Source organism: Rhinolophus sinicus, chromosome 3, assembly GCF_057876585.1.
Source record: "Rhinolophus sinicus isolate RSI-liver-muscle chromosome 3, RSI-T2T, whole genome shotgun sequence".
Lineage (NCBI taxonomy): Eukaryota > Metazoa > Chordata > Mammalia > Chiroptera > Rhinolophidae > Rhinolophus > Rhinolophus sinicus.
This window is the reverse complement of record NC_142503.1, coordinates 179,081,219-179,095,761: the sequence shown is the minus strand read 5'-3', so window position 1 is coordinate 179,095,761 and position 14,543 is coordinate 179,081,219. Positions and strand designations below refer to the sequence as shown.

Sequence of the window (14,543 nt, the reverse complement as noted above, 5' to 3'; positions counted from 1 at the left end):
CTGTGGTAAATCTCTAGCTCCAAACAAAAGAGACTTGACATCTACAGAAGAACCTAAGAGGATAATCAAGATTATGCCTTTCTTAGAAACTCATTTCTTTGTATTTTTTTAATCCGCTGACCAAGTTTGGATCTTTATCACATCCTTCTGGGTCAACCCAATCTAGTCTGTGCTGCCTGATATGGTTGCCATGAGCCACATGTTGCCACGAGCCACATGTGCCCGATACGGTTGCCACGAGCCACATTGGAAATGTTGGCTAGCATGACTAAGGAACTGAATTTTTCATTTTATTTAGTTTTATTTAATTTAAATATCCACATGTGGCTGTGGCTACCACATTGGACAGCCTTGAGCAAGTCACTTATTCAAACATTTACTGAGCACTTTGTACAGGGAACTCTAAGAACATAAAGATGAGTAAGACTCAGGGTTTACCCTCAGAAACCTTACAATCTAATACAGGAGGTAAGACAAGTACACAAACAACAATGATATAATAGAAGGAGAAGTGGTAAGAGTAATAGCAGAGGTAAATATATATTAGATCCTGGGGTAGGGAGATGGTGGCCTGACATGTATTCCCCATACCGACCACTCAGGTAGGGGATGCCAGTAAGTCTATCCAATGAAAGAAGTGAGGAGGGAGGAACTACTATAAAGAACATCAGAAAGATGAAACATCACAGAAACACATTCAGCAAACACTATAACTTATTAGTCAACCCAAGTGAAAGGCTGGAGAAAAGAGTTATCTTACACTGGACTGTCCAAGATGGCGGACGCCCTTTTGCTCGCAAGTGTCATCTCGGAGCGTCTCTCAAGACTCCTGTGGGTTATGTAGGGTGGGGAAAATGATGGTGAAAGAAAGGCTCTTTGCCTTTTCTTCTTTTTCCACATGCTGCCTCTACCCCCGACTCCCACCCCCCAGACTGTAGAGAGCTTCTTGTTTGTAGGGAACGTTTGGTTTCGGGTAACTAGAAAAAACTGAATAAGGGCCAAAGGAGACACACAAGGATCTAATGACTCGGGAAGGCGGTATGTGAGCTCTAGACTCAATGGAGAAGAAATAGGGTTTTCCTCCTAGTGTTCATTCAGTCCAGTAGGGCAGACGGAGCCACAAAGATCCATTCTCTAGCAATTAAATGTAGGCACTTAGCCAGAGCTTCTTTTGAATTCTCTCTTTTAGGAACATGAGTCCAGGGGATGAGAACTAGAAGGAAGAGAAATCCTACTGAAATCTGCTTGTGAGACCTGGGCAGGCTGCAGAAAGGTGGATGGAGGTGAGCTGAGCCCCCTAGGAGAAAAGGCTTTGGACATGCAGAAACGCAGACGAGGAGCTGGGTGTCCATGCATTTATTCATTTGCTCTTTTATTTAGTATTTAGTCTTTATTTTTAAGTGCCTGTTTAAAGGCACTGTGATACAATGGTGAATAAGACAACTTAACTTTCATGAAGGAGTGACAATAAGTAGGCAGTGAGCTAACAGGTAAGTGCTATAGAATGGTGTCTATAAGGACATAGTGATGGGAAGATATACTTATTTCTGATCCATTGAGCTGGCTGGAATGGAATGTGTGAAGAAGAATAAAACTGGAAAAGTAGAGTGGAGCCAGGTGTTCACCTTGAAAATTAGGCCAAGTTATTTTTTGGTTTTCTTTTTTTCTTTTTTTTAATATTAAAAGGTCTTTTTACTTTTTCCTTAAATATTTTGTTTAATTATCAAAGTTAACAAAATATCAATAAAGAAAATCTTTACAATAAACATTGGAATGACTTAGACTTGAGAGGTAGGAGTCAAGTTGTGCCATATTTCCAAGCTGCATTCTTCAATTTATCCTGATTTAGCAGTAATAAAGCCAATATTCTGCTTTCTCTGATTTTTTTCTGTAATTTCTCATTTAGTTGTGAACTGGAAGAAAACAGGAAATATGAATAATGATGCTCCCTAAGCCCCCAATACCAACTTCTAGACCTTTTAGTTATGTGAACTGAAAAATCTCCTTTGCAGTTAGAGCCAGCTTGATTTCAGTTGCTTTCACTTGCATTTGTCAAAGTGTTTTAACAAATACATTATTTTTTAACAGAAATGCTCTGCGTGAGCCAGGCTGGTTCCCATTCACTGTCCCTTGAAAACGCGTTAAACAACATGTACATTATCTTTCTTCTCCCTTATCTCCTTTCCTTCGACTATCTATGGATAGTCTATACATAATCTACGTCTGAATCTAAACCTTACCTTAAACCCTTCCTCTGCACAGTCTTCTCTTTCCACCTGTTTTTAGTATCCTTTCTAAACTGTGAACTCCTCTGAACCTATATGCCCCTTTTTAATCACTCACTTTGGATTTCACGTGCAAAAAAAAAAATTAGTAAACACACAGGGCATTATTCTCTAGACTCCCCTGCTGAACTGTCAGCAGGAGTGTGGACATTTCTTTGATCCTCTCACAGATCCTCACATACAAAATAAATATGCAATTATGTTTTCATTGATAAGTGTTAGTCTCTTTGCCTATCCAAGCCCCATCTACCCTTTCTTTTCCATGAAGTTTTTGCCACCTTCTCCAGTCACAGTGATCGAATTCTCTACTGAAGTTGTACCACTTCCAGCATAATCCTCTTATGTAACAATTAAGCACATACTTAAGTTTTACATCCTTGCATTAAGAACTTAAATGACTACTGACTTTTCCTCCTTGAGGACAGAGACCTGTCTCCCACCTTCAGAGTTCAGCCTACTGCCTTGCTTTTAAGGTTTATTGAGTAAATGTATGTTAACTTTCTCGGGATAATATTGCTTTAGCAACTACCAGATGAAGCCATTTCCCAGCTGGAACATTACTTATTAGCAGCTTCACCTTTCCGCTTTTTCAAATATTTCACTATATTAAATACATAGAGAAGAAGGTAACAAAACTCTTCTTTTGGGGGCTTGTATTTCAAATGTCAATGTTGGGTTTAAGCAGCTAGTAAGATACTTGCTATTATATAGGCAGATTCTTTCATCTACTCATTTTTCCTTAGTAGAACCCAGTTTCAGAACATAATTTGATTTCCTCTAGCTTTTAAGTGCATCCCATTTATTAACCCCCTTTATGGTTTCCTTACCTGCTGTGCCAGAAAACCTGCTTTCCTCCTCTAAATCCTTCTAGATTGTAATCACATTACTGAGATGCACCCATATTTTATTTTCATCACAGAGAGACAGTAAAACTTATTTTTAAGAACCAGGCCAAACGTGGTATTGATTATTGGCTTTGAAGCCAAATTAATACAAGTCTTAGCCTGATAATGCATGAAAGCCAAAAAACATCCCTTTACTGCCTCTGACGCATAAAAATGGTCCAATTAGGACAAGACTTCTACTGTTACTTATTATGAACACCTGGGCCTACCAGATGATGCAACATTTTGAATTCCTCAGCTCTCATATACTGCCTTCCTCCCACCTCCAACCTTATTCGCGTCTCCCAAAGAACACTTGGCTCCTTACTTAAATGGCCTTTTAAGTTTAGCTTTTCGTAGTTATCTTTCTTTAGGAGCATTTTAATGGTTTGTAATCAAAACTTTAACAAAGGGATACTTCACAATAAAAATAATGTACACCTCAGCACCGTATTAGGTATAACCGCTTCCCCTACTATGATTACTACTGTGTACCCCACTGCGCTAGTGATGGCCATTTGTATCTAAATGAGGTACTACACTAAGCAGTGCAGCAATACCACATGCTAAGCAAGTCTAATTTTATGTCTCTCTCTTTTGCAGAAAGAGAAGTAGGAGTTATCAGACAACTAAGCCAAAACTAGAACCTACACCAAAACTTTGCTCTTCAAAATGGCTTCAGTGAGGAGAGGACCTTTATTCCTTTTCAAACGCTACAAGGCTATTGTTTTCTTTTATTAAAACATGGATACTTGGAGTTTTGTTTTTCCCTTTAGCCTCTTAAATCCTAGGGATTATTTTCAAAACACTGATTTCTTAGTTGTACTTGGCCAGTAATATGCTGAGTCTTTTAGCAGAAAGATGGGCAGGAGGGTAGGATGGGCTCTTTAACCAAAGGTTCAGGGAAGCCGGCTGGTCTTCCTTCTAAATTTGTCAGCTGGTCTTCCTTCTAAATTTGTCGAGTCAACATTAAGTAAGCTTTCAGAATGAATCATCACTGTTTCTCTACTGGAGTCAGAAAAAAAGATATAGTGTTTCTTCACCACTGATTCTTTCCAAACTCTTTCAAGGCTGGTAAACAGAGCTAACTTGGAAAAGATAGAAGATGATAGAAAAACCATGTGAAAATTAAACTGAATTATGAATTAATTCTGACATAATTTCCTAATTCTAGAAAAGGAGTTTCATTCAGCTTAATATGTGGATTTTTGTCATTCAGGCCTCTTAACACCAAAATGATCATCATTTGTGGATACACATAAAATTACAAAATGAACAGTTAAATAATATAGGATCCTGCCTCTAACAATGACTGTGTGTGTGTGTGTGTGTGAGTGCGCGCGCGCTTATGTTAATCCTAAGGAAACGTAAGGTGGTTTATCTTTAATACTTTGTGGGGGCAGGGGAGGAGGCAAACTAAACTGGAAAATGTTACACTGGCAAACCACAAAGCGAGCTGCATTTTATTTTGGCCCGGTCCTAGGCCCATCCCAAACTTACTTTGCCTCGGCCCTGGTATGATGTCCAGCCAGCTATCTTTGACACATTTCCTAAGTTGACCAACATTCCTTCAATAAGCAGAAGCCCCATCCTTCTGGCCTTGGCACAAACCCCCATGGCACTCAGCTCTCTCGGTGAGTGGGGAGCTGCAGAATCTGTCACAGAGCATGAGCCCTGAGAGGGTATGAATCTGGTTGAGTGAGAAAGGAACAGAGGAATTTCGGATAGAAGTACAGGCCTTTATCACTCATGCGCAAGAGAAATGTCTCACTGAGGGGCAGGAATGGTGAGAGCTAGGACGCAGGAGGAGGGAAGTCAGGTAAACGTTATTCTGTGGGAAAGAAGGAAGGAGAATAAGCAGTGAAATATTACTTCTACAGAACTCTGAACATGAAACAGTTCTTTTTTTTTTAGCCCCCCACCCCCTCCCCAAGTGGTTTCTTTTTGTGATTGTGCTCTTTGGCTAGAGAGTGTTGTTTATATAACAGGATAAAGTACAAAATTATAAGCTCCAAACTCCTCCAGAGAAAAGCTCTCCCAAAGCTCGACCCCCAGGATAGACGGAAAATATGAGTATTTACTGGCTGGAACATCAAGCTGCAATGGAAATTTCAACAATCAGAAGAAGATAGCAGAGAGGAAAGGCCTGTTGAGTAGAGAGAAGTCACCCTTCAACAAAAGGGTCAAAGAAAAAGGAAGAGTCTTGTGTTGGCCCCACTCTGATGCCTTCACTTCCACAGTTGGAAAAGCCACATCTCTGGGCTCCAGCTCCAGGAGCACACCGCGCATGGGTGAGGGCCAGTCTCCTCTAAACTAGATATTAAAATAACCGGTGTAGGAATACCATATCCCTAGCAAGTCCAATTTTAAGTTTCTTCTTCTTTTTTTTATTTTTCTGGAAAGAAAACTATTATCAAGAACCTACACCAAAACCAGGCACAATACTGGCTACTTTCACATACACAACTCAATTAAACCTTGTAACTATGTTTAATGAGGTAGGTGTTATTATCTGTATCTTAAGCAGATGGGAGAACTGTTGCTTAGAGAAGCTGAGTAACTTGCCCAAGGTCACAGACTCAGTAAGGCAAAGCCAGATCTGTCTAACCCTCAAGTCCCTTCTCTTTTTAGTACCCCACGACATCTCTCTAATAGGGGATGGCCCCCTCTGCTAGAAACTTAACAACCTTTTAAATAATAGAAGCATTCCAAGGTCTAGGTTCAGAATAATTCCCCTAACCAGAGGCAGAGGATGGAAGCAAAACCTTACCATTTTGGTCACTGAATAATTTTTGCTGAACTTCGGGGCTTTCTTTGAAAATATTACATACTCCTCTTCTTTTTTATTGTGGTTAAAAAAAAAAGCACAACTTTAAATGTACCATCTTAACCATTTTATTCTTATTATCCTTATTTATTCTTAACCTACTGTGCATTTTTATATGTACAGTTGAGTAGTGTTAAGTATATTCACACTGTTGTACAACAGGTCTCAAAATTCAAACTCTATAGCCATTAAATTCTAATTTCTTCTCCCTTCCTCTCCCAGGCCTTGAGCCACCTTTCTACTTTCTGTTTCTATGATTTTGGTGACTTTAGCGGCTTCATGAACGGAATCATACAGTATTTGTGCTGTTGTGACTGACTTATTTCCCTTAGCGTAATGTCCTTGACGTTCCCTCATGTTGTAGCGTGTGACAAGATTAAATCCTTACATACAGAGGGTGCCCTAAAAATGTATACACATTTCGAGAAAGGAAAACTGTGTTAAAATTGTACTACTCAAGAGCCGGTCCGGTGGCTCAGGCGGTTGGAGCTCCATGCTCCTAACTCTGAAGGCTGCTGGTTCGATTCCCACATGGGCCAGTGGACTCTCAACCACAAGGTTGCCAGTTCCACGAGTCCCGCAAGGGATGCTGGGCTCTGCCCTCTGCAACTAAGATTGAACATGGCACCTTGAGCTGAGCTGCCTCCCAGATGGCTCAGGTGGTTGGAGCACAGACTCTCAACCACAAGGCTGCCAGTTCAATTCCTTGACTCCCGCAAGGGATGGTGGGCTGTGCCCCCTGCAACTAGCAACAGCAGCTGGACCTGGAGCTGAGCTGTGCCCTCCACAACTAAGACTGAAAGGACAACAGCTTGACTTGGGGAAAAAAAAAATTGTAATACTCAATATGTACCGATAACAAAAGATGAATGCAAGTCACGTCTGACTTCTGCAATGACGAGAGGTGCTCAGAGTGGTTACCATCAGCGTCCAGACATTACTGATTACGGGGAACTACTGCTTGAGCAACACTGACCAAAGTGTCCACTTGTGTACATTTTTTTGGCACCCCGTACTCTTCTTGATACTCTTTCTTCTAATTGTGCCGTAACATTTAAATCCTCAACATGTGCTGCTTAACGCTGCTAACTGTTCCATGTGTGTATGGCTCCCTCTCCCCACTAGTGATCAAACACCATGTCTTCAGTGTTTTAGACCCTACCCAGCACCTAGCACCCTGCTGAGAACACAGAAGATACATCCTGGACAATAAACTCTGCGAGATCAGGGACTATTCTGTTTTATTTATCATCTAACACAATGTCTGACTTGTAGAAATGAATAGAACATATTTTTTTAAAGAAAAATTACAAACTCAGTATTTCTGAGGGCTGATCAAGAATAAAAAGATGGGAAGTCCAAGACTTGAATCTCCATAACACTGGTAAGAAATAATCTAAACAAAGGGAGAAAAGTATTAGCGAAATTATAATCAGAATCTCTGAAAAACATATTCCTAAAAATTATGTAAAGCAGAGTACCAGACTCTCTCTAATTTATTACTGAAGAGTAAGAGGGCAGGGGGGCAGGGCCCAAATTTCCAAAATTTGGCCCAAATTTCCAAGATTTGGTGCTTCAAAGAACCCCAACTCCCCAGTACAGAATTTAAAGCTGACGTACAGCTGTTCTCTAGAGTGGGGACCGGCCAGGCCGAGCAGTCCGCGCCCATGACGTCTGCCCTGTCACAACAAAGAGGAACAAACTCATGGCTGTGCTTTCAACCTCCCCCACCTTTAATATCGAGGAACAGACAAATCCTCAGGTTGCGTGTGTGAAAAAGCCAGAGATGGATAAAAATAATTCAATGACAAATGCTGGAAAAACATACAAAGGGGCAGAAGCCAGACATTCGTGGGATTCCCTGACAGCTCGATCTACAAGGAAGGGCTGGACTGGAAAAAAACAGGGCCTCAGGTTCCTGCCAAGCCGTCTGAGGCCCCGTCCTTCCCAAATCATTCCAAGCAGCAGCCAAGACTTTACAGTAACCCTTCTAGGCCTCACCAAGAAAGATGCACAGGGAACCTCCGGAGTGCTCCTCACCTAGGAAGTGTTCCTTCCCCACGTGGTGCAATTCCATGCGAGGCTGGCAGTACTGAGGAGATGCGTCTGCGTATCAATTCTCAGCTCCTAACAACTCCCCGTGTGCCCAGAAAATGGATAATTAAAAGGCAGCTTGCAAAATCCTACCCATCTCATTGACTAAAGAAAAGCTTAAAAACCCAGGTATCAGCATCTAGAAACTAAACACGATCCCTTTAAGAAAAAGAGGTCACGAACACTGGGTACCTGCATCCTGGAGGCTCTATTGTATAAGTTTAAATTGGCCTTGCTCAGAGGCACACCTCAGGCTTCTAAACATGTGACTGTATTTGGCCCTGACTACTTTCTCTTCTGGAGAATGGCCTGCAATTAATCTCACTTATTACCTCTGAAAAGTAACAACAGAGGAATGGCTGGCCAAGTCCAACTCCAGAGTGTCTAGGGAACTGCAAGCTACATGGCCAGGCCTCAGACTGTCTGGGCAAGTCGTGGGCTCTTTGCCTTCCTCTCCCACAACAAAGCTTGAACAGGGACTCCAGACAGACCAAAGGAACCGAGGGATTTGAGGAGCTGGGCTGAGCTCACACTGACCCAATGGGAGACGACAGCCCTGAGGCTACATTTGGGATGGTTTCAAAAGCGGGGGAAGAACAAGGTTGTCTGGTGAAAACTTGTGTGATCCATAAAATTGAGAACAATAGCAATACCGCAGGGAAATGAAAAATAACACTATTTGCAGAGTTCTCGTGAGTCACCAGTTTTCATTCCTGTGGCTACCAAGTCACTGAATCCTGATGAAAAGTACAACCAGCAATGGACTCTCTTTACATCTTGTTACTGTTCATAGGACAGCCCTTAGTTTAGTGAATTATCAGAGTTTATCAGCACCGGAATCCACTGTTGCTATTGTAGAAGAACAAGTAAGAGTACCTTTTATTTACTTAGCACCCACTTCTAGGGAGATCAAAGTGCTTTAAGGGCAATTTAAAAGCTCTCAAAACAAGCCAGTTTATATGTAAGTATGCTTACCTAATAAAAAGATTAAATGAATAGTTTAGGGTCACTTAGTGTCAAAACCAGTAATAAAAACTCACATCTCTAAGCTACTAATCCCCTATTCATTAAACTTAGTCACCCTCACTACTAAGGAACAAGAAGAGACTAAGTAAATATCCACAAAACATTGACTTACCAAGTAAAAATAGAAATTGGGGCACGGTGCTGTGCATAATGCCCGCTGCAGTGCTGGCGGGGGCCCACTACACAGCCAGGTCTGGAAGGACCTCTGAGAAGTCTCTCAGGGCTGCTTTAGCCTAGGTACCTCTGGGAATTCCACACAGAACTGGAACTCCAAAATTGAGCCTCCAGGCTTTCCTGGAAACCAGAGGTTACCTGGGGGCAGAGGAAGATGTCCCAGGGCTACCCTGGACTGGACTGGGACCTAAAAATGGGCCCTGAAGCTTGAAGAGCAAGAGAAGAGAGGGTTGTTGTGGGTACAACTAAGCTGAAAAAGAAGAGGTAGGGAACTTTGGGGGGATTGCTCTCTGGTGCCAATGGCTTTGAAGCCAATCGTATAATGTGCCATTCACAGCTCACAAGCACAGTCTGGACTCTGGACCCTGGCTCTGACCTTGACAGATCCCTTCATCTTTCTGTGCCTCAGCACTAACAGGTGCTACACCAAGACAAGGCTCTATTTTCTATTTTTTTAAAAATGTTTCTCATTCCATCTACAAGTATAACAAATGCTAAAACCCTGCTTCTCCAAAATGTGTAGTTATTACACTTTGTGTAGAGTATGGAAAACGGCTGTAGCCTTGTCATATAGATAATATATCCAAGATTGCAGTGAAAATGTTTTCCATAGAAACAAGGCTCTGACTGTAAAATGAAAATGGAATATTTGGACATATTTTATATGGAAAATAAAGCTCTGTGGTATAAACAGAATTTCTTTTTTACGACTTATATTTTAGGAATGTGGTTACTATAGATTGTAAATCACCCAATGACAGACTTCTCCTGTGAAGAGAAGAGAACTCTGAGGGAGGATGTCCTGTCTTGAAAAATCTGGCCTCTTAGTCTTCGACTCTTTGTAATTCTCAATTGAGATGATACGTTGCACCGTTGACCACGGAGATTGCTGGTATGATAGACACTGTACCCGAGCGTGATATAACGTGTTGAGGTTTATGTTGTTTCCCGGGCAGAGCCTCTGCTTCCCAAGTTACTGCCTTAAGACATAATTCTAACACCCAGAGATACTTGAATGTACTTCCTCTATGCCCACCTCTTCAGTCACCCCTCCCAACCTCAGGGAAGCCAGCTGACTAAGAGAAGGCTCGCAAGGAGGAGTGGACTGGGTAGGACACCGATGGCAGAGCTTCTTTCTTTGGAGGGAACAATGTCTCAGCTGGTCAGAATACTTCACTTTAATAGTCACATTCCTCTCCAGCTCATTAGACTCAGGAACAGATGCAATGAAACCCATATTCAATAGTTGCTAAAGCAAGATGTACTGGGAATCCCTTTCTTACGTGTTTTTATACCGGGGGATTTAAAATACGAGTCGAGACTAGAATTCAGTACAGTGGTTTCTTTTTTCATTCAGAGGTGGCTTACTTTATGGCTAGAATCTATTTGGATTTTATCCTCTGCTACTTTTCTCAACTACATAAAGGAAATTTCCTTCCTACTTCCCAAATGAACATTGTCCTGGGAGACCGTTGGAGTTTAATTATATAAGCTAGATGAAAATATTAAAAAATATATTATGTCCTTCAAAAGAAATTAAAAAAAATATTATGTCCTTCAAAAGAAGAGAGTCCAAAGTTACTGAAACACAATATAGTAGAAGGTATAAAAAGAATCCGGAGATGAAGAGAAAATATCAAAAGTCAATATATGAAAATGTTAAGTATAGGCAGGGGTTAAACATAGCATAAATTCTTGTTCTTTCACCCAGCAGTGAACTTACTGAACGGTATCAGATATTTCCTTTGCATTTGATTTGCCCACAGACTGTCTTACAAGTAAAACGAGGCCCTATAGTTAAGTGCTGTAGGGCTGGGACAGGTGGGGCAAGGCCAGTGTCTGTGCAGGGAGCTCAAGGTGGGAACGGCTCTCTTAGGCCCCAGGCCGTCCCTGTGTGACCCGAATGTTAGCTCCACAGCGCTTCACATACCTGCTTCCAGGAGGGGAGGAGTGGCTCTCAGGAGCTTGGGGATCTGACTGTATTGACCATGTCGGGCCACTAGGACTGATGACAGGCCGAAGGGTGGGGGGAGTTGAAGCACTGCTTCTGTTTATGATGCCACTTGCCAAATTCAGGTTTGTTACCTAGAAATGAAGTGAGGGAAATAACCTGATTTTACAGAGTTTTAGAAGAGGTTCATTAAAAACACATGGGAAAAATCAAGTCAAGTCCAGGAGACGCGGACTCATCTGAGCTGAAACAGTGGCGGTGACAAAGGCACCCATTAGAGGCTGGCTTCTGTGCCCACCAAAGAGCAGGAGTGAGGGTGGCTAGTGTCAACATGCGTTAACAAGCATTTATTTTGCTCCTATGTGCAAAGCACTATACTGTCCTAGGTCCTGTAAAATACAAAGATGAATAACAAAAGCAGTAAGAATTTACTATTTACTCTGCGCCAGGCAAGGTTCTAAGAAACTAGGCAAACTGCTCAGTCTTTCTGGCCCTTGTTTCCTCATCTGAAAGTTCTAAATGCTCAATAAGTTATAGTTATAAATAGTAATAATTATAATACAAAAGGAATGCATTGATTTAGAAAGAAAAAAATGTACATCAGTAGAAAAATAGGCACGGACTTCAATAAACAATTTACAAAGAGTATTATTAGCCAATTAAACATTTAAAATGAGTCAATTCCACTGGCAATCAAAAAAAAGTAAATTACAACATACAACTTTTGTGTGTTACACTGGTACCATAATCACAATGCAGGGCCTAACAACGGCAAGGGGTGATAGGTGCTTATACTGTTTATATGACTACAAACTGGTGGAATCTTTCTAGAAAGAAATGTGGCAATATATTATTAAAGATATTATTAAAATATTTGTATATTTTGGTGCTATAATCTAATTTCTAGGAACTATGCTTAAAATCAATTGCACATGATTACTGATGGTGACTATTTGCAACGTGCCAAGCTCTGTGTAAATGAGTACATTATATGCATCTCATATAAATTGTCATAATTCTGATAGCAAGTACTATTATAACCTCCATGTTACAAAGAAGGAAACTGAGGCTTAGGAATGCGCTAGAAATGGCAGAACTAGGACCTGAACCAGGATCTTTGGTTCTCCAATGCCTGTGTTCTTAGTCATTACACCATACTGTAAACAGATTTTGAAAACAAGCATTGATTTTAATACTGTAAAAGGAGAGGATCTAAATGGCTAACAATATGGTTAAGTAAATTTTTCTCTTCCACATAAGGAAATATTATATATCCATTAGAATTTTTTTTTGAAAAATACTTAATGATATAGGAACATGCTAATATTGCGAGTTAAAACAAAAAAATCACAATATGAAACTACGTATATAGAAAGCAGATCCAAATTTCCTTAAACGCATGTACACACAGATACACACTCATAAAAAACTAGAAATAAAAATCCAAAACATAAAATGCATCCATTTCTGAGTGATTTATTTTCTTCCTTACACTTACCTATATATTTTCCAAATTTTCTATACTGGGCATGCTACTACTTTTAAAATCCAAAAGAAAAATCTGAAGTTACCGTGTTTCCTCAAAAATAAGACCTAGCCAGACAATCAGCTCTAATGCGTCTTTTGGAGCAAAAATTAATATAAGACCAGGTATTATATTATATTATACCGGGTATATATATTATATTTATATTACATTACATTACATTACATTACATTACATTATATTATATTATATTATATATTATATTATACCTGGTCTTATAGTAAAATAAGACTGGATCGCATATTAATTTTTGCTCCAGAAGACACATTAGAGCTGAATTGTCCGGCTAGGTTTATTTTCCGGGAAACATGGGATAAGAAATACAGATAAGAAAAAAGAAATACAGATGAGAGAAGATAAGCTTAAAACCTGGGTAGTGAGAGTGGAATCAGAAAACAAACGATAGTTTGAGAAGCATTTCTAAATGAGATACATAGGGGATGCTGAAAAGAGGGAGGACACAAAGTTGAATAGAGGATGTAGAATATGAGACACTGGAGAACAGTGACGTAAGAAGATGTAAATTCCAAGAAAAGCGTTCTTCTATAAAATGTCCTAAGAACCTAATAATTTTGACATTTAAAAATAGAAGAATTCTGGATTTTTGAAAAATCTGAAAATTCTGAAAGAAAAAAAGTCATTTTTAGCAACAGTATAGTGCTGCATTCCTAGCTACAGAATTCAGTAAGTGAAAATATCCTAGGACCTCACACCAAAGGACCCAAATATTTTGGTTGGGAAAAAAGCCATTTTTCGTAGGTCAAGAGTGATTTCTGGTGTCTGTAGAGGCTGAGGTACAAGCTACTCGGGCTGCACCATCCAGTGTGAACCCATCTCCAGAAGAAGTCTCAGGAGCCAAGCTTGGCTTATCATTTCTGACCACCTTATATTACCCAAGGGAGAAGACCCAGGCTGCCTGAAGGATCGGGAAAATAGCATGGCAGATTATGGCAGCATTCTCTGGCCCTTCGGAGAGCCTGGCCTCCTTCCTGCACCCGAGGCAACACAGGTCAGGTCCTCAGACAATCAAACGGACTCCTTACAGGACCGAGCTCACTCCTGCAATGAGCCCTCTTCCTTCCTCCTTCCCTGATCCCTGGCCTTAGACATCAGGCCTTTCAATTAGACATGGGCTTGCAGGTTGTAAAACTACAAAGTGACAAAGGTCTGTATGACAGCTAACAGCTTCTCCAACGACTACCTCAATCAGTTGTGCCAAAAACCTAATGACACAGGCTTATTAATAATTTACAGTGAAACAGCAATAAAATAAACAAAAGGTAAGCACTTTACCATGTTTAGTAGAAACTGTATAGTTTGGAGATTAGTGACTACAAAGAAGACATCAGATTTGGTGTATCTCCTCTCTATCGGCAAGGCAGCCCCTAATTTAAACACCATCATTTTCATCATAATAGCGAACGATTACTGAACACTCACTCTCTGCCATGTCCTTGCACCACCTTGACGTGGGCCATGGCCTTTATCCTTGAGCAAGCCCTTTGAAGTACCTCGGTTCTATTGTTACATCACTTGACAAAAGAGGAAAAACTAAAAGAAGAGCAGGCAAACAATCAAACGGCGTCACATACTTACTCAGTGGAGGGCTAAGAAGAGTAGAGAAGGTCGTCCTCCAAGTGTGTGTGGTACACTTTTCCCAAATAATATAGCTTAGCACTTGAGTCCTTACGACAGTAGTGCCAGGCACTTCTAAGTAGGTGAGGTTTTCTATCTCAGTCCTTACCCATTACGCACA

The 14,543-nt window shown here is 40.6% G+C and overlaps 1 protein-coding gene across 17 annotated transcripts in view; it reads right to left on the bottom strand.

Annotated features, from left to right (window-relative positions):
• The window catches only part of TTLL5 (tubulin tyrosine ligase like 5), a 241,367-nt gene that overhangs the window by 97,989 nt on the left and 128,835 nt on the right, over positions 1-14,543 (bottom strand). For 16 of the 17 annotated variants that reach the window (XM_074327187.2, XM_074327192.2, XM_074327193.2 and 13 more), the window contains one exon: positions 11,221-11,375. The exons of the other annotated variant lie outside the window; for it this stretch is intronic. In XM_074327187.2, coding sequence (XP_074183288.2) covers positions 11,221-11,375 — 155 coding nt within the window. The remainder of the gene's footprint in view (positions 1-11,220; positions 11,376-14,543) is intronic. 17 annotated transcript variants of the gene reach the window in all.